Source organism: Urocampus carinirostris, chromosome 11 (genome assembly GCF_059441175.1).
Source record: "Urocampus carinirostris isolate Australia breed hairy pipefish chromosome 11, RoL_Ucar_1.0, whole genome shotgun sequence".
NCBI lineage: Eukaryota > Metazoa > Chordata > Actinopteri > Syngnathiformes > Syngnathidae > Urocampus > Urocampus carinirostris.
The window spans coordinates 18,009,235-18,027,417 of record NC_142359.1 but is presented as its reverse complement, the minus strand read 5'-3'; the positions used below and the strand labels follow the sequence as shown (position 1 = coordinate 18,027,417).

Sequence of the window (18,183 nt, the reverse complement as noted above, 5' to 3'; positions counted from 1 at the left end):
CGGTTCTCGACCATAATCCGTTCCAGAACCCTGTTCGAAAACCGATTTGGTCGATCACCGAAAATCGTTTTTCCCATTAAAAGTAATGTAAAATCGTTTTAATCTGTTCCAACACCCTGAATGTTTATCTTGAATATTTAACGTAAAGCTAACCCAGGCTAACCGTATGTTCGCGTTAGCGTAATCTTCCGTACGAAAGATTACGCTAACATGAACATGTAAAAATAAAAAAGGATTATGATTAGGATTTCTTACCTTTGTGGTGGACAGTGGGGAGAGAAAAATCATCAAAAGTTTTTCAACCTCTTCCAAAACTTGCGGCAGTTGCTTGCTTATAGCGCTAACTTCCTTAGCCGCATCACTCGATTTCACAGCCTCCTTATTCTTTACTATCATACTGATAGTAGATTTAGCCATGCTGTATTCATTAACAAGATCGGAAATTCGTTCACCTCTTTCATATTTAGCTATTATGTCTTTCTTAAAGGCAATAGTTGGACGAACAACTTTTTTTTTTTTCACCTGTCCTGCTTGCACCGACCTTCTTCGGAGGCATAATTAGGGGCTAAAACACCCGTACGCCGCTCAGCATCGCACCTTAGCGTACCGGCGTTCGAACTCCGATTTTTTGACCAAACTGCGAAGCAAGAATTTCTCGAAATTTTTGGTCGAACACCGATTTGTCAGAGCTGAGAGGCGTTTAAAAACAGAGGTTCCACTGTATATAGATTTTAGTTTTAATATGGCTCTTCCAACATTTTGGGTTGCCGACTCCTGCATAGAGGAAGGTAAAAGCAGTTTTCTATAACGTCCACATGATGGCGACAAAATACAATTTGAAGTAAAAACGTAGAGTCCTGAAATAGTTTCCGCCCCTTAGTGCAATACTATAACAAGATTATTCGTAAAATTCTAATGTGAAAAACCCTTTAAAAAGTACTTATATGTCTCACGACCCGAACGGAATCAGGACCCAAATGCGTAGCGTTGACCACAAGTTTATTGATAAAAAGAGGAAGGGCAGCGCCCGCGATTTGGTGCTCGCTGGACGCGGGAAGCAAGCCGCTAACACAATCGGATCTTGATCCGAACACGGAAGTGGATCTTCCGGAGCGGGAGATGGCGGTGTCAAGGACGAAAAAACAGGTCGTAAGCCGGGACAGGAGAGCAAAAACGTGGTCGGGATCAAAAACAGGTCGTAAGCCGGGACGAGAGAGCAAACGTGGTCGGGGTCAAAAAACACGTCGAAGCCAGAGACAAACGAGAAGATCAGGAACGGATGGGTGGAAAAACGGGTATAAAAAGCGGGATTGACGGGAGTCAAAGTGCTTGCCTTGTAGAAACAGAGGTTCGCTGACGGACTGACAACCGGGGGAAAACGAGGGATTACTGTTCCGTCGAAGTTTATGAACCGTAGCAATACATGAGTCTCTCAGTGAATTTACTTTTTTTGCTCTATGGTCAAATTGGACACCTGTGTACACCTTACACTTATATCAGTCCCACTCAGAAATTGTATTTGCATTAAGTAACAACACACAGTACAACCATTGACTTGAAAGTTGTTTTTTAAATATCAAAAGTGCATATCCTTTGTGATGACAATGACTTTAAATGGATGATAGAAAATATAATTGTACACATATGCCAAGCTCCACACACACACACACTCAATAATACACTACGAATGGCCACGACAACGTCTTCCTTACTTTTATCCGACCTCGTTTTTGTATAACCCCTGGACATATAAATTCTATCAAATTTCACAAAATAAGAATAAATACTGTACATCTCATTAATATGCGAAAAAAACCGTTCCTGCGTTCTGCTCTTTTCAGTGTTAGGAATAAACGGATGCAATACAGTTATCTGGCTGGAGGTGGCAGTATTATACAAATGGTAAAACCTTTAGGGATTTTGCTTTCTAAAGAATGACTTTGAATGTCATCGTTCCTCTTCATTTCTGATTAAAAAAACACATATTTGTTTGTTTCTGCAGAGTACTGCTATTTACATCATTAGATAATATGAAATATGATTGATTGGTTTTGAATGAAGGAACATGGGCTGAGTAGGTTTCATTAACAATAGAGGTGCTATTACAGTGATCCTCGCTATAACGCGGCTCACTTTTCACGTTTTTCCTATTCCATTGATTAGCATCGTGTATTGTGTTTTGGATTTTGATTGGGTAAACAGTCCCAAATTAAGTAGTTATTGCTCATAAATAAAATAAGGTTTTCCTTTTTCAAACGGATGCCTAGGCCTGTAAAAAGGTTTTGTTCTTTGATTTCAATGCATTGTAGAGTATTAGATTGTATATGATTGTATTTCGCTTATCATGGCTTAGTTTTGGAACCTAACCGCCGCGATAAACGAAGGATCACTGTACTTGTGGACCGCTACCTGATACCAATTCGACTTTCTCCAAAAGGGGTCTCTGGAGCACTCATGTATCCCAGTTCAATGGCTGTTAATTATGAAAGCATTTAGTTGAGGAAATGATAGCTCATTAATTCAACTCCTACTGTGCACTGAGCTGAGTCTGAGGCCTTTAATAGAAAATATGTGGCATGCCAGGAAGTGGGTTATAGACTGGGAGCTGGTGAAAAAATCGTGTAACACTTGGTTGAATATGACGACCCCTGCATGAGGCCGGCTTTTACACAGCTTGAGCGATCATTTCTATTAGTCGGTCATTGTTCACAGTCCATTGTCCTTTACTGTCGCATTTAATTCAACAGTTAGAGGACTATATATTCCACTGTGGGGAGATAAAATCAGGGACATTTTCCTATTTTATTTGAGCTAGGAATGCACCAAAACAAAACAATGCATGAAGTGTTTAGTATACAGTAATCCCTGGCTGTATCGTGGTTTACTTTGTGTGGTTTCGATACTTAGCGGATTTTCATAATGCATTGTGTTCTGCAGCAGATAACACACAGCAAAGGCTATCACGGGGGCACTGTATTTGTGTGTGTTAGGTGGGCGTGACTGTCTTTGTGCGCGACTGTGATAAGCTGGTGTTGTATGCTGTCAGTTAAACAGCCGGATAGGCGCACAAGTCAATGTGTCTACCAAAAACAAACTGTAGGCGCGACGACGGCTAGTATTTTGATATCAGTATTTTCATTACATTGAAAATAAATTTATTAATGAAATCGGACTCTGAAGAAAGTCAGAGAAGCGCAACGAAATGCTGATCACCACTGGGTGCTCTGTGGATTGTTATCGAGTAAGGGAAGAGACTTATGTGGCAATGGGAGAAGAGGCAAACGCAGGGCCCTAGGTGTGTATGTTATGCGTAACCGATATCTAATGAACAAACAAATGTTTCTAATTTGTAGGGCTGCAACAACAAATCGATAAAATTGATTAAAATCGACTATCAAAAGCGTTGGCAACAACATCGATTTATGCATCTCTGCACATCTGTTCAATGCAAATAAGAGTGCATTCTTGCAGTACACATTTGGTCCAGCAGTGAGGGGCCCAAGGCCGTATATTATACCAGGTCATTTACAGCCAAATCCAAATTTATTTATATAGCACATTTCAGATCCTGAAATTAAATGTACAATAAGATACAGACATTGCAGTTATAAATAGATGAAGGCATATGTTTGACTATAAGAACCTTAATAAAATATACAGTTAATCAATTTGCCTTACTTAATTTTTTGTATAGAAATTTGGGGAAATACGTATAAGAGCAATATAAAATATTGATCTGATTACAGAAGAAAGCTACAAAGATTGCGCATAATGCTAAGTATGAAAACATATAGTTTATAAAACCCAACATGTTAAAATTTGAAGGTATAGTGTAACTTAAATCCCTATTATTAGTGTAAAAAGCAATATTCAACAGTTGTTTCTTTACCGAGCATGCACTAATAATCTCATGGGAATCCAGAACTTTAGGGTCCAATGTTCTCGCACCACACTAAAAAGCCATTTTGCCACCCCATAAGTTATTTATTTATGGTACAATTTAGATGATGACCTTAAAAATATCCCTTACTGACATACATTAATGACAAAAAAAATGATATACTTTGCGCATTTTGGATAAATATACTAAAGAACATGAATAGATCAAGAGTTTCTTTAGATATTAAATGATATACGTGTCGCTAGCATTGATATTATACGTTTGAAATGTCATTTTTTCCCCCCCCGAATTTTCTCTTGCGGGCTAAAGTTCTTTTTCCTTGTTTTAATTTTAAATTTGTCTTTCCTGTGAAGGAAAACATGGAACAGGGTTAGGCACCTAAATGCTTTGGCTTCATCCTACTGCCTTTGGGCACATGTTTAAGAACTGTATTATTGTAATAAATAGAAAGCCACAAACAAACATCCGACTAAGTATTCGCATTTCCCTCTGATGACTCTTTTTTTTCCACTTTAATAAAATATATCTTACATATTAGCAAGCTTAAGGCATACATTTGTATGTATTTTTCTTTATTGTCAAGTTATTTGACAAACACTGTGTGTGTGTGGATTTTGTATTGTCTTATATTATTGAACATTCTGTTGTTTTTTTTGTGCTATTTATTGTGTGTCGAAAACTTCAATATTTGAATAAAGGTAAAATAAAAAAAATGTTTTAAAAAAATCTGATTCGTCGATTAATTGAAAAAATAATCGCAGATTCATCGATTATTAAAATAATCGTTTGTTGCAGCTCTACTACTTTGCGGGTTAGACGATCACGGAACTTTGGACTTGGATTGTAATCCCTGCGTAAAACAAGGGATTACCATACTTTGCCTTTTTGATGATTCTGGATTTTCTGGACAGCTTGCGACTATATTCTTACCACAGTATTCAGGCAATATTTCTACTAGTGCATCTCTAGCTTGTGCTGCTTCGGAGTGCCCAGCAGCCTTGTTTTTATTCAATTGTGTCAGTGTTTCTAAACCTCTTGGAGAAGAGGCACACTAATTTCATTAAGAAATTCTTAGAGCACACTGTATTTAATGAAAATAATGAAAAAATAAGTTTTCCACTCCAGTTTCAATCTACAGGAGGTAGCACAAATAAATAATTATGGGAAATAATTCTGTAAGGGGTTGATGTCTTGAGCTTACACTGTGCCAACAAAAGTATTGTAAAAGAAACAATCTCCACCGGCAAATAATCGAAGAAAAAGTGTACTTAAAACCAGAAAAATTGTAAATTCATCACTTATTATAATTTTGTATGTGTATTAACCTGGTAATACTTTGGCTGGGTCCTGAATTAATTACAGGTCAGGTTCAAGATTGGCATGTTTCCTTTTCAAAAATTCATTCCTACAAAGCAAAAAATAGTGATTATACTGCCACCTTCTCATAAGACATTACATTTCATCTGCTCTTCACTGGAAGACAGCACAATACTCAAACTGTACGCATTTTGAAAAACAATTGTGTTTTTCACCATTAACATGAAATTAAACAATTTCCTGCGGTATACTGGTTGAGAAACACTGGTGTTAGTATGCAGATGAAAGTTTACAGTCTGTTTGCGGTATTTTGTTTGTCCGTTTTCCCATATACATTCTTCATTCCTCTTACGGAGCATAGTTCTTGGGCCTTATCATCATCTTGACCGTCTTGAAGGCCTGCCTGTAGTTGGTCGGGTAGTACTCTGTCGACATGTTATGCCACGTTCCCCAGAAGATTCCGTTCCTCACCCCCTTGTACCTTTTGTGGTAGTACTTGCCGTTGAGATTGGCCGACATGCAGGCATCAAACCACCAGCCCGAGCTGTAGTAGGCGCCGCAGTTTCCCGAGGGGTACATATCGTTGTCGCGGTCCGGGGTGGAGAAGAATTTTTGATCGTGGTTGAAGTGCTTGTTGAAGCTGATAGCGTTCCCGGCTGTCCCGCTATAACGATACAACTCATCATCATAAATACCTCATCATCATGCACTGGCCTGAATCGACCTGATGTTGCGACAGAAACGGATACAGTACCTGTATCCACTGATGGACAGCCTGTATCGCAAGTAGTCGTTGGCCACATAGAACTGGTCATACTTGGCATACTCTCGCACACCCTCAAAATCCTCCAGCTCAATCCGCAGCATCATGTCTTTGGCCTTTGTCAGTAGATGGATGTGGTCATTGCCCAGCCAGAACTCTCCTCTACGGCCAAGAAGAATAAAAGGGTCATAGATAAAGGGTGAAAGAGATTGAGATAAATTATTTAGAGACCAATATAGTTGTTCACAAGGGGACACGGTTAGTCATACTGAATTTACTTTACGACCCCGGGGAATAGGTTCCATGGGGTGAGTGAGGTGACAGTAAACGAAGGACAAGACGACACATAATTCTTCCTGAGTCTTTTACCTAAGGTTGCCGAAGCCTTTCTTGTATTCAGCCCAGGTACGGTTGAAGCTGACAGACCCATCGAGTCGCTGCTGTATGACTGTCCAGCCGCCACCAAAAGACTCCATGTCGCAATAGGCTTCAAATGTCCCATTGCGGGGGTCAGGGGTTATGCGATACACCCCATTCTTCCTTGTCTCTAGCACATTGTAGTCTGAACAGTCCCGAGGAGCTAAAATGACTGCAGGGAGACACAAAGTGAATTGAAGTGCGGTTATTTGTGAGGGAATGGTACTGGATGATATTCAATTTTCTTTTAGTTTGCTCTTCCTTTTTTTCTGTCAAGTGAACCGTAGCAGAAATGGTCCCCGAGGCTAAGGGAGGCTGAAGAAAGTAATTCAATTTTTAATCATAATGAAAGTTTTCAGTACTGAATGAAATCCTTGGGCACTGTATTCCACCGCAAAACGGTTCGCCAACTTTTCCCTATAACTTTAGAAAGGTGTCCCCTTGTGAAGCGCACTAAAGCGGGTAAGTATGCAATTTTGCATGCGGAAGTTCTGCAGGATTCTTATCATTATATCTGTGATTCTCCTCAGGTGGATTTAATCTTGAGGAGCAGAACTACAACATGAAAAAAAGTACAGTTAAAAATATAAAAGCTATTAACATTTGCCTTCAACCATTTGACCTGCTACTTCCACTACTCAAATCTTTTGACTGTATTTGTTTCTAAAACACTTATTCCACTATGGGAGACTACCCTAGCCTCTTGGGAATGGAACAGAAAATTCTATCTTTCTATTTACCCTGGTCATATCCCTCGGGGGGGTGACCGACAGCAAGACAAACACATACACAAAAACAAAGAAAATAAAAAAGGGAAAAAGTAGCAAAAAACACACACAAATATTTCTGGACCATGGCCAACAAAAATGCCCAAACACCCAGACAAGTTAGGCACCTCGGCACCCAAGTGGGTCATGCTTTCGTCCCTCCAGATGAAACGAGACACAAGAAAGCGACCATGTCACTCGGGACAGGGTGACACAACACACTCTTCTGTTTAACAGCAGGGCCCAACAGCTTTCACTGGTTTACCCCTGCCACATCATACGGGTGCCCTGCCTTCTTCCTGGTCTCCTTCCATTGACTTCTGTAGATCCTCTTCAACATTCACTCCTCATCCATCCTCTCCATGTGTCCAAACCAACTGAGTACTCTCTTATCCACTCTTATCTTTGATATTTTCGGTTCCTTATAGGAACCGAAAATACTATTCCGAAATATGGCAAAGTGTTGCGCTGTTATGAAGAGACTTTGATTTATTAGATTATTTAATTATTTAATTATTTAACTATTACTCAAGAACCAACCCAAGTATTTTTGACAAATACAAGTACTGTGCTTTCTAAACATTTTTTACAAATAACTTCTGTATATAATATATATATATATATATATATATTTTTTATTTTATTTTATTTTATATTTTATATATATTTTTTTAAATTATATATTTATTATTTATTGTATATATATGCATATTTTTTGCTGTCTTATTGCTCGTTTTTATGAATTGAGGACCAAATCTACTTCACCTTACATGATATGTTGCCGCCATCATAGGGCCGTCCTACCGAAAATCAGACATTTTTGTAGAAAAGCCAGGGAGTCACTAGAGAGCGCAAAAGACTTGTGTGGCTCCTGGACAGGTTTAGAGTGTCGAGCGATCCAACTTTGTTGGCGATATAAAGCATCTTTCTCTGTTTACCCAATCACAATGCAGAACACAATACACGATGAAAGTCCGCGAAGCAGTGAACCAGCGATAACCGAAGAGCGAAGCAGCGAGGTGTCTCTGTAATCACTTATAAATTCCCCACCAACGCCAAGACAAAACCTGTGCCTTTTGTTTTGTGTAAAACAAGCAAGAAAATTAGTCAAACTGACCACTGTATTTTGTTGATTATACTTTTGGCTAAAGTACTTTCAGAGTGCATCTTGCTGATACTAAAGCAGACTGCATGTGGGCGCAATTTGATTCATTTTTTATGCTGGCAAGCTTGTTCAGTGAGTTGATTTGGTAGGTGGAGCCCAGAGGTTGAGCTATAGTATGGAATACCCAGTGCAGCTTTTCCAAAGCGGAAAGAAATCGCCCCCACCCTCCTTCTTGGTACAGCCTGGTACCATTACTCCAAGCAGACACTTTTCTTGCCTCAGTATGGAAGAATTTTTCAGCCTGCTGATAAAGTTATGCAGGCCTCTTTGGTCCACTCTGGGATCATGTTAAAAGATTGAGGATGTTTGTGGGTGTAGTAACATTAGTTAATCATCCATCATCCATGAAATTGCTCCGATTATTACTCAGTCCTTAAGAACTCAATAACAGCCCTCACAATCGACTGTCCGGTTAAAATGCCATTCAACTCTGGGGTGGCCAAACTACGGCCCTCAGGCCACATATGGCTTGCCAAATTAAATGGGAATTATATAATGGTCAGTTATTGTGACACGAATAACATTCGTACATAACTTACTTTTTGGTGGCCAAATTTAGATTTTGCACAAGTGCCCAAGTTGGTTCACCAATCATATTGCAGGTAACAAAACAAACAGTATTTCTGCTTGACTTTTTGGGATAGGCATTTTTTCACAAAATTCATAAAATGACTTTGGCATTTATGTCATTAGTGTGACTATAAGGTAAGATAGAAATATTTGTGTTTCTAAAGACACTCTTGTCTCTATTCTCTATTCATGGAGGTCATTAATTTGTGTTCACGCATCAAAAAATTACGAGCTAGTCCTAATTTTAAGTTTTGCAAAACATATTATCAAATGTATTGCTTAAAAAAAGAACAATTGGAAATACAGTATGGTGGTAATACTGCATGCCTTTCTGCCTTCGGAATGCTCTTGTATCCCAAAAACTTAGACCTGACTGGGTAAGCTGGGGACCACTGGTCATTGATGTCTCGCTCCTTTAACCCCAGGACATCTGCCGGTGGTGGAACGATGGCTGGAAAGTCTCCAGTGGCCATTTCTTGTGCATCTGGGATCTCTGAGCCCACAAAACCCATGGACCCCACCTCAACAGGGCATACTGTGGTTTTCGAGCCTGCCTCCCTGTACTCGGCTGTCAGGTCTCTCTACTGCTGCCTCTTTTCCCTCCTCCCAAGGGACAGTGAGCTCCACTAGGAGGATCGCATTGCTGGCTACAGATCATAGCAGCATGTATAGCCCCAGTGATGTTTTGACGATCTCCTTGGGGAACTGCAACTGTCTTGAAAGATTGACTCTCATTTTCCATTCACTGCCAGGTGATAGGACTCTTCCCATGTTTAATGGTGTCTTTGCCAGCCCTTGCAATCTGGATGATGCATCTTGATGGGGTAGCTGAACGACTGTTTGCTGCCTGTCTGCAAGCTTCGACGACCCTTGCCAGCTTCTTCAGGACAGCATTATACCGCCAACCATAGCGGCCTCAGGACAGTGCTGTCTTGCACCCCAAGGAGATCTGCTGAAGACGAGTGTTGATGGTAGTGAGTGGGCAGATCTCCTCAGTGCCAGACCACAGGTGGAGATTTTGGGGGCAGAGCAGCGTGTTGTAAGTGGCCTGGATCAGTAAGCTGAGCCTGGCTTGAGGGATGTTCTACAAGTCAGGCCAAGACATAGCTTGGCCCATGACACCTTCCTATGTTGTCCAGCGATCCTGTCTGCTCTAAAAGGACGCTTTGATGTTATGGCGTTCCTCCTCTGACCATATCAATTCCGTCACCATCATGGATCTCCTCTCCTGCTTGGACGCCTTTGACCAGACGAAGGAGGCCGTTCCCTAACCAAGAGCTGCCTGCCTTACTTGGACCCTCACTACCACCTTACGAGGTTTTAGCCTGCCAATTGCCTGGTTGACCTCTTCCTCCGCCTTCAACCTTCTTTGAATTTTGCGCAAACAAAATATATACATTAGCTTTAAATTTGAGTGTTTTAAAATTGATTTGATTAATGTCTATTCTTAAACAAAATGAAATATGACATGTACAAGTCTGTGAGTACATTATAATCATTGAAAAAAAATTGGTTAGATCCTTTTTTCACGTATTAACGAAGTGCCGGAATCCAGAATCTGTATGAAATATATCAATCCTTTCTTTCACTCGCAGTACTAAATCTTTTAAATTATTTTTGAATTTCTTAATGAGTTTCTTGATGAGTCATGTGAGTGACAGATACAGCTTTAAATTTTTCCGAGTTGACTGCGGTGAGATAAGTGACTAACGACAAAATGCAACATGACAGCCTGTCTTTGTGTAAGATCAGCCTCTGTTGGGAATACAAATGTGTTTCCTTACAGATAATCTTGCAGTCCTTCCCTTTGGATGGAACAATGTTCTTTTTCTCAACTGAGTAAAAGCAAATTTGTTTGTTTTTTTGTAGAGGTTAGATGTTCCATTCACAAGGAGAACTCCGAGTCAATTCTCACAGTTCAAGAAAGTTAATGTTGCGTTACATGAAGATTAATTCCCGACAGTTTACTTCAAGGCTCTAATTCATCCCTTCCGGTAGTGAAATCCAGGATAAGCAAAGGTGGCAGAGATGTGGACTAGCAGAATAAATTGGGATAAATATACTGAGCTGTGAATTATGAAATAGCATCTTTGCTTTTTGCTTCATGCAGCATGACTGATGCTCTGAGAGGACATTTTAAAAGCCCATTCAGAAAGCGGTGGCAATATGTTTGCTTGCTAAGTCCTGGTGCCCGTGATTTATTTAAAATTTGTTTGTGCACTTTCTTTCTGAGCTTCACTGCTTAACATTTTAAATAGCCCAAAAAACAACATTTGTCATTGCTGTGTAGCAGCTGGTAGCAAGTTAAGGGAGCACATTCCTCTTCTAAACACTGACTGGAAATATTCGAAAACATTCAAGTTCATCGAGGAATGTTTATCTCCAACAGTGTTTATTTAACATTAGGAAAGAATTGAGTGATGAAGAACAAGTGCACAAAAGAGGATGGATTGGTGTGACAAGGCAAACCCTTGAAGAGCCGAAAGATTCCATGGTTGGATTGTCTCTTAGCCAACAGCTGTTTTTTTTAATGTTTTCATTTGGATTCACTTCAGACAGTCCTGGTGTTAAAACCATTAACCGCTTCTCATGCTGAACATGGCCGACTGATGTGCAAAGAAGAACGTTGGTGACCCCCATCAACCACCCATGTCTAATGTCAGAAAAGCCGCCTACATTGCTCCTTGTGTTGTTGGCAAGAGATAATGAGAATTACTTGTTTCATGCAGGACTGAGCACACAACATCATGACCTCCAAAACGGGCAAAGCAGACAGGAAGGGGATTTGATAGTGAATGAGGAAATAGGAAAAGAGGCTAAAAGGGAATAGAAGTATCGTATTTTCCCGACTAAAATACGCACCTAAAAACCCCAAATTGGCCAGAATTGTGAACGTGCACCTTACAAACCAGTGTGTCTCTTATGGGGGTGAAATTGGAAATGCATTACTATGTTTGTGCAATTATTGATCAGTTAATTTTAATGTGGACCGTCATTGCAAAGCAATGGTGGGAGCACAGATTGACCTGGATAGCAATGGTAATCTAGGGATTTTACCTGATATCATTCACTAGTCACATAAGGATGCAGATGACACCTGAAAAGACAGTGAGTCTTATCTCATTGTCACACTATTTTCAGTCACGGTACCACATATGTTTAAGTAGGGAGAATGTTTTCTCACTTTTTCTCAGCTCACACGAAGCATTGTAAGAGACAAACGTCTTGATTATGTGCGGCCATGCGTTTTATTTTTAGGGATAACCCAATGACTTTCCACAACGGCGTTCTCTTCATTTTGGTCCAGAATGACCATATTACTTCCCACAATGCCCTTACTGTAATTTAGTTCACGATAACGTGCGCTTCCGAAGGACTTTGCAAGTTGGCTATACCACTGGTTTAACGTCTGGAAATATTCTTGCAATCCAGCCAAATAATAACAATTTGGCACGTGAGTAAAATTAGTGTGATGATGAGATAATACCAAATGCCTTTTCATATGATATCTGTTTCCCTAGAGTTGTAGTGGATGTGGCCTGGAACGCCCAATAAGAGCTTGCTCTGTCCACTCCACGCATCGGCCCGGTATTTCAGTACCTCCGGGAACGGTGCATTCGCAATGATCGCAGCAAGGCTATAGGGCTAGGACCTTAGCTTGGCCTTTTGGCTGAGAGTAAGTGTCCCGGCTCCTAGGCTTTGTAGCGTATTATGAACTGACCGATATGGGATAATGGATAATGAATAACGAAGATAGAACAATAACCCTTAAAAACCCAAAAACCCCCGCCCGACTTTACTCAATGCCATCTGGGTTCGATTGCATTTTAAGCCATGCAATTGATTGCAATTGTGATCAGTGATTTATTCTGATTTATCAATCAAGAGGCAACTAAGGCAAATTTTTGTTTTTTTGTGCAACCTTAGTCCTTACAGTAGTTTTAATTCCATGCGCCTTATATTTGCGGTGCACTTAACAGTGCAGAAAATACCTTATCTTAAAGACAAGAAATTGAAAAATAGAAACTTAGGGAACATGCGTTATGGATAACCATTGGAGAATGGTGTTGAAGTGGAGTTTCGAAGGGGTAAACATGCATACTTGATGCTGGGATTTTCTTCACCGCGTTTGCACGACTAATCTTCTTAGAAATAAGCGTTATGCATCATCCCACAAAAATGAAACTGAAAAAAATAGCATCACACTCTCCTTCACCCTTGTTAAAATAAGAGCCACGTTTAAAGAGGTTTGTGTTACTTTGTGGATGGACCCAAATTCAGGGAAGCAAAAATGCGTGCTGGGTTATTCGAAAATAGGATAATGTTTAAAAACAAATGACAGGAACAAAGTTACTAACAAATCGTCTGAAAGACTGAAAAACTGCCCTAATTCGAAAACCAAACCTCACGTAGTCGTGGTATAAACATAGTGGAAATGGCAACCGGAATAGAACTGGAAAACAGGGTGATATGGATGATGACAAAGTCTGTCTTCCAACCAGTCTTTATAAAGGGTCAGGGTAATCACAACCAGGTGTGGAGAGATTAGACACAGGCGTGTCTCGTTTAATCCACGGTTGGCGCCTTCGAAGGAAAGGTGGCGTGCCAGATCCTGGCATTACCACTGGCTCACCATTACACTGTTTTTTAGCTTCATCCTGGTTTAAGTCAAGTCACATTTATTTATATAGCCATTAATCACAAAAATGTCTCAAAGGATTGCACAGGATTACAATTACACCATTACCTGATCTTAAACCAACATGCGGGCAAGGAACAACTCAAAACCTCAGCGTGAGGAAAAAAGAAACCTTGAGGTGGAGCCTCACAATTGGTATTCCCCCTTCCAGGATGACCAAGGTGGAATAGATTTAGAATTGAGTTGCAGTACACAAACAATAGTAAACATCAATAAAAGAGAACAATAGCTAACATGTTGAAAGTTGTCAGTACCTCTGCAACCATCCATGTCCCTAGCGTTACCATTGGTATCCAGTCCGAACCCTGTTGCCAACATTGCTATGCAATTGTGGTCAGCGCAAAAATTGACCAACTGTTGAGGTTTTCTTTTGTTTCTTGTTCAGACTGTTTTGTTGTCTTTTTGACCATTTATTTGTGTGTTACTTTGTTCCTGTGTTTTGTCATTAAACATCATCCTATCCCCTGACCATTCTTCCCAAGCGAAGACACGGCAGATTGTGCTATAATTCATTGCATGTTTTTTTTTCATATTTTGTCTTATTTTCCAATGATTAAGTGCAAAGTATGTGCCCTTGTTTCTTCCACCCCCCTTTTTGGAGCACGTAAGAATAGTGATGTCATGTCAGGGCACCTAAACGCCGCAATCCTGTGTTTAAGGTCGATTTCTTCCTTCAAGTGCAATAATGACCACAACCTAAAACTATTAACTGTGGTACACAGAATCGCTTCCTCTAAACAAGCTGAAATTGCACTGATAAGAGTGAACTGTGAAAACAATGTATAGAATGAAACTACTGGGTTTCAAAGGTAAGCACCAACACATTGTTATTGATTCTCAGCTACATAGGTATTACTGAAGAAAGTAATCTACCATGAATCCAGCCCAGGAAATCCCTATAAATAAAACTCATTTTGAAGATGAAAGCTTAAAGGATTGGCATGATCACATTTTAATCAAACTATGGTACAGGAATACTTACACTGTGGTGCGTTCTGTACTGCACATTGCGTGGTGCAGGTGGAACTCAGCCTGTTGACCACGCCAGTGATATTCTCCACTCGTCTGTCAACCATGGACTGCACATTGTCCATGTTGAGCAGGTTGAGACCCTCCATGCGTCCTTGCAGGTTGGAGATTTGATTCCTGGCATTGCGTAGGCTCACTGACATCCTGTTCAGCTTCATCTGGAAGAACATGGAATTGTGTTTCACTCAAAACTAGGTGACCTTTCAAAGCTATTAAGCCGGTCCGCTTCGTTGACCAGACATTTGGAATTTTAAGAAGCGGGAAAGCCTGTGTGATTGTTGGAATGGTTCCAAAGTCAACACACTTACCAGGCAAACCTAAATTTTACTGTCATCCTGACAGCGGGGGTAAGTATTCTCAAGTTTGTTTATAGGAGATGGGAGTTTTGGGGCCGAGTGAAACCTCTATGCAAACTTATTTTCGGCCATTTTAGTGTATTTGGTAGGAATGTGGGCGGCACGGCAGATGAGTGGTTAGCACGTTCGCGGCACAGTTTTGAGGTTGTGGGATCAAATCCAGCTACCAGCCTTCCTGTGCGGAGTCTGCATGTTCTCCCCGTGCTTGCGTGGGTTTCCTCCGGGCACTTCGGTTTCCCCTCCCATTCCAAAAACATGTATGTCAGGTTATTTAACCGGTCCAAATTGTCTCTAGGTTTGAATGAGCAAGCGAGCTGCATGTCTCTGTTCAGGGTGCCCACTGCCTGAGGACAGCTGGGATGGGCTCCAGCATCCCTGCAACCTTAGTGAGGATAAACAGTGCACACAATCGATGGATGGATGGATGGATAGTAGGTATGTTTGATACCACATGTTTCAGATAAAACCAGATACAAATGCCGTTTCCCCCAATTACACAATTCATACAGATTCCCTTTTTAAAATGCATTTTAGATATTAAGTCACGAATGGGAGGCAACTTTATCAGAAGAATATAGCCAGAGTCCTCCCGTTTTTCTCTCAGGCAAACACAGAGGTGCTCATGCATGCTTTTATGTCATCTTGTTTAGAATATTATAATGTATTGCTCTCTGGTCTTCCCAAAAAGAACATAACTAGCTTACAACTACTACAAAATTCCGCAGTACAAGTACTTATGGGGGTCAGATCACGTTAAACCAGTTTTTATAATGCTGCAAGGGCTTCCCGTGCGTTTCAGGATCGATTTTAAGGTGATTTTACTATGTTTTTAATGTCTTGGAGCATCAGCCTGATTTGCTTTTTGGTTTCATCCCTTTCGTTCCCTAAATTCCTCTGACAGCAGTTTGTTAACTGTCCCTAGGGTGAGGACCAAAACTAACGGTGAAGCAGCATTCAGCTACATTAGTCCTTGCCAATGGAGCAGTCTGACATTAGGTCCGCTGGGACTATTTTTAAGAGAAGGCTCAAGACCCATTTACTTAATATAGCTTTTAGCTGATTATTTTTTAACTTAGTTTAATTTGTTTCACTTCTAACTTTTAACTGTAACATGTTTTACTTTTTATTTCACATTTTTTATGTGTTTGTTCTGGAGTGGGGGCCATCAGCCGCCATCCCTTTCAGTGTGGATAAGCCTCCCTCTATTCCCTTTCCTCACATGGTGAGTCTGTACCTTACCATAAATATTTATTTTATAATTGGTTTCTTGTTGTCGGGTGGGGAAAAGTAGGGTATTTTTATTGTTTTATTGCGCACTAAATGTTTTTATACGGAAGTGGAAATTCGTTGGCTGAAAAGTAGAAATAAAATTCCATTGGATTTTCAAATACATTTGTTTTACTATTTTGAGTGGTAGTCAATACCAATTTTATTTACCTACTGTATACTGTTTACTACATAAATTTCCTTTTCCTCTGTTGTGACACAAAAAACAAATGCTAAAAACACAAAAAAATGCAAATTTCGGAAACTGAAAGTAATCAAACCACAGCATTATTTTCCATCATTTTTTTATCCAGCTTTTTTTCGAGATTTTGTTGTTGAGGCACCTTTCAGGGAAATCTGGACACATTTCAGTTAGGTGAGGCTCATGTTATGTACATCCATCCATCCATTATCTGCACCACTTATCCTCAGTAGGGTCGCGGGGGTGCTGGGACCCATCGCAGCTATCTTCGGGCAGTAGGCAGGGGACACCCTGAACTGGTTGCCAGCCAGTCACAGGGCACACAGAGACAGACAACTCACTCGCTCATTCACATCTAGGGACAATTTGGACCGGCCAATTAACCTGACATGTATGTTTTTGGAATGTGAGAGGAAACCGGAGTGCCCAGAGGAAACCCACGCAAACACGGGGAAAACATGCAAACTCCACACAGGAAGGTTCGATTTCACCTCAGATCTCTGCAGCACATGCACTAACCACTGCGCTATCGTGGTGCCCATGTTATGTACAATGAATGCAAATTTCTTTTTAAAAACTGCGCATTTATAGGGATAGTTCATGTATTCTTATCATTTGAATCAATATTGTCTTTTTTACTTTTATTTTTACCACCAGGTGGTATTAAATAATACAGATTGTCCGTTTAAAAGCATTTATCATTCCCTTAACTACAGCTGATTGTTTGATGGCTTCTAGAAGGCAGTGTACCTTCAATGGTCTGGTACTGGAACCAATTGCTGATATCTGTACTTGCCCATCCCTAATATTATATTTCTCCAAACATGCTGGACTGAAGGATATCCATAATATTAATTGGACTGTGCAATTAAAAAAAATGCTAAGATTGGTTTTTACCTGCATTTCTTGCATAGGGACTGGCCCAGGTGTGATTTTCCCCATATTATGTCCTTGACCCAGTCCAGTGCTTTCAGCAGAAGTTCTGGACACCATTCCATTGTCTCTTTCTTCTTGGCTAGCCCCAACTTCTACGTCCTGTGCACTTGGGTCCATTCCTACTATGTCTCCTCTCTGGCCCTGGTCTGCCTGCTGATGCCCGAAGACGCCACTTCCCCGTGTTCCGCCACACTCTTGGCACCTGCTCTGCAGTTTGTTCACCACCTCCTTCAGGCTCTGCAGCTCCTTTATTGTCTTTTCCAGGAGCCTGAACTGCTTGGGTAGTTTGATAGTGAGAGGAGGCAGTGTCAACTGATAAGGACACTCGTCGCCCTCCTCGGTTCCAGCGCCAGAGCCCCCGCATTGGCCGGAGGGTCTCATTTTGATAGCACAGGAGCCTAAAGTGCCAGAGTCTGCCGTTGAGATGAAGGCTCCGCTTGCGTCCCACTTTTGTTGAGAACTACCAGAAAAGTCCACTCCATGGCAGGTGCGTGGCACCAAGGTGATTGTGAGCAGGAGAGCGCCACAAACCAGAAGAGCCCTCATTTTTGTTGAACGGTAAAGAAGTACCCCTAAAAGTGCTCTGAAAAAAAGAAAAGTGCGGGCAGTCCAGTGTAGCTCAGTAGTCTGTGCTCCCCGTGTTTGTGGGAGTGAATAAGCGCAACCTGCAGGGATGAGAGAGTGCAGGGGAACTGGTGCTGCTTGCAATGCTGTGTCATTAATATGAGGACAAGCGAGGGAGGGAGAAGAAAGAAAGAGAGGGTGTTGACTTCGAGAGGAGGGGAGGGGGCAGCG

General features: G+C 40.9%; 2 protein-coding genes across 2 annotated transcripts in view; one reads left to right on the top strand and one right to left on the bottom strand.

Annotated features, from left to right (window-relative positions):
* Positions 1-18,183, top strand: part of ccdc146 (coiled-coil domain containing 146) — a 74,321-nt gene that overhangs the window by 3,273 nt on the left and 52,865 nt on the right. The gene's annotated exons all lie outside the window — the stretch shown is intronic.
* fgl2a (fibrinogen-like 2a) lies at positions 1,551-18,087 on the bottom strand. The gene is made up of 5 exons (XM_088347857.1): positions 17,350-18,087; positions 14,582-14,786; positions 6,351-6,570; positions 5,973-6,143; positions 1,551-5,882 (listed from the first exon to the last, which is right to left on the bottom strand). Exons 1-5 carry the CDS (start codon positions 17,932-17,934, stop codon positions 5,567-5,569), a joined length of 1,497 nt encoding a protein of 498 aa, XP_088203983.1. The 5' UTR covers positions 17,935-18,087; the 3' UTR covers positions 1,551-5,566.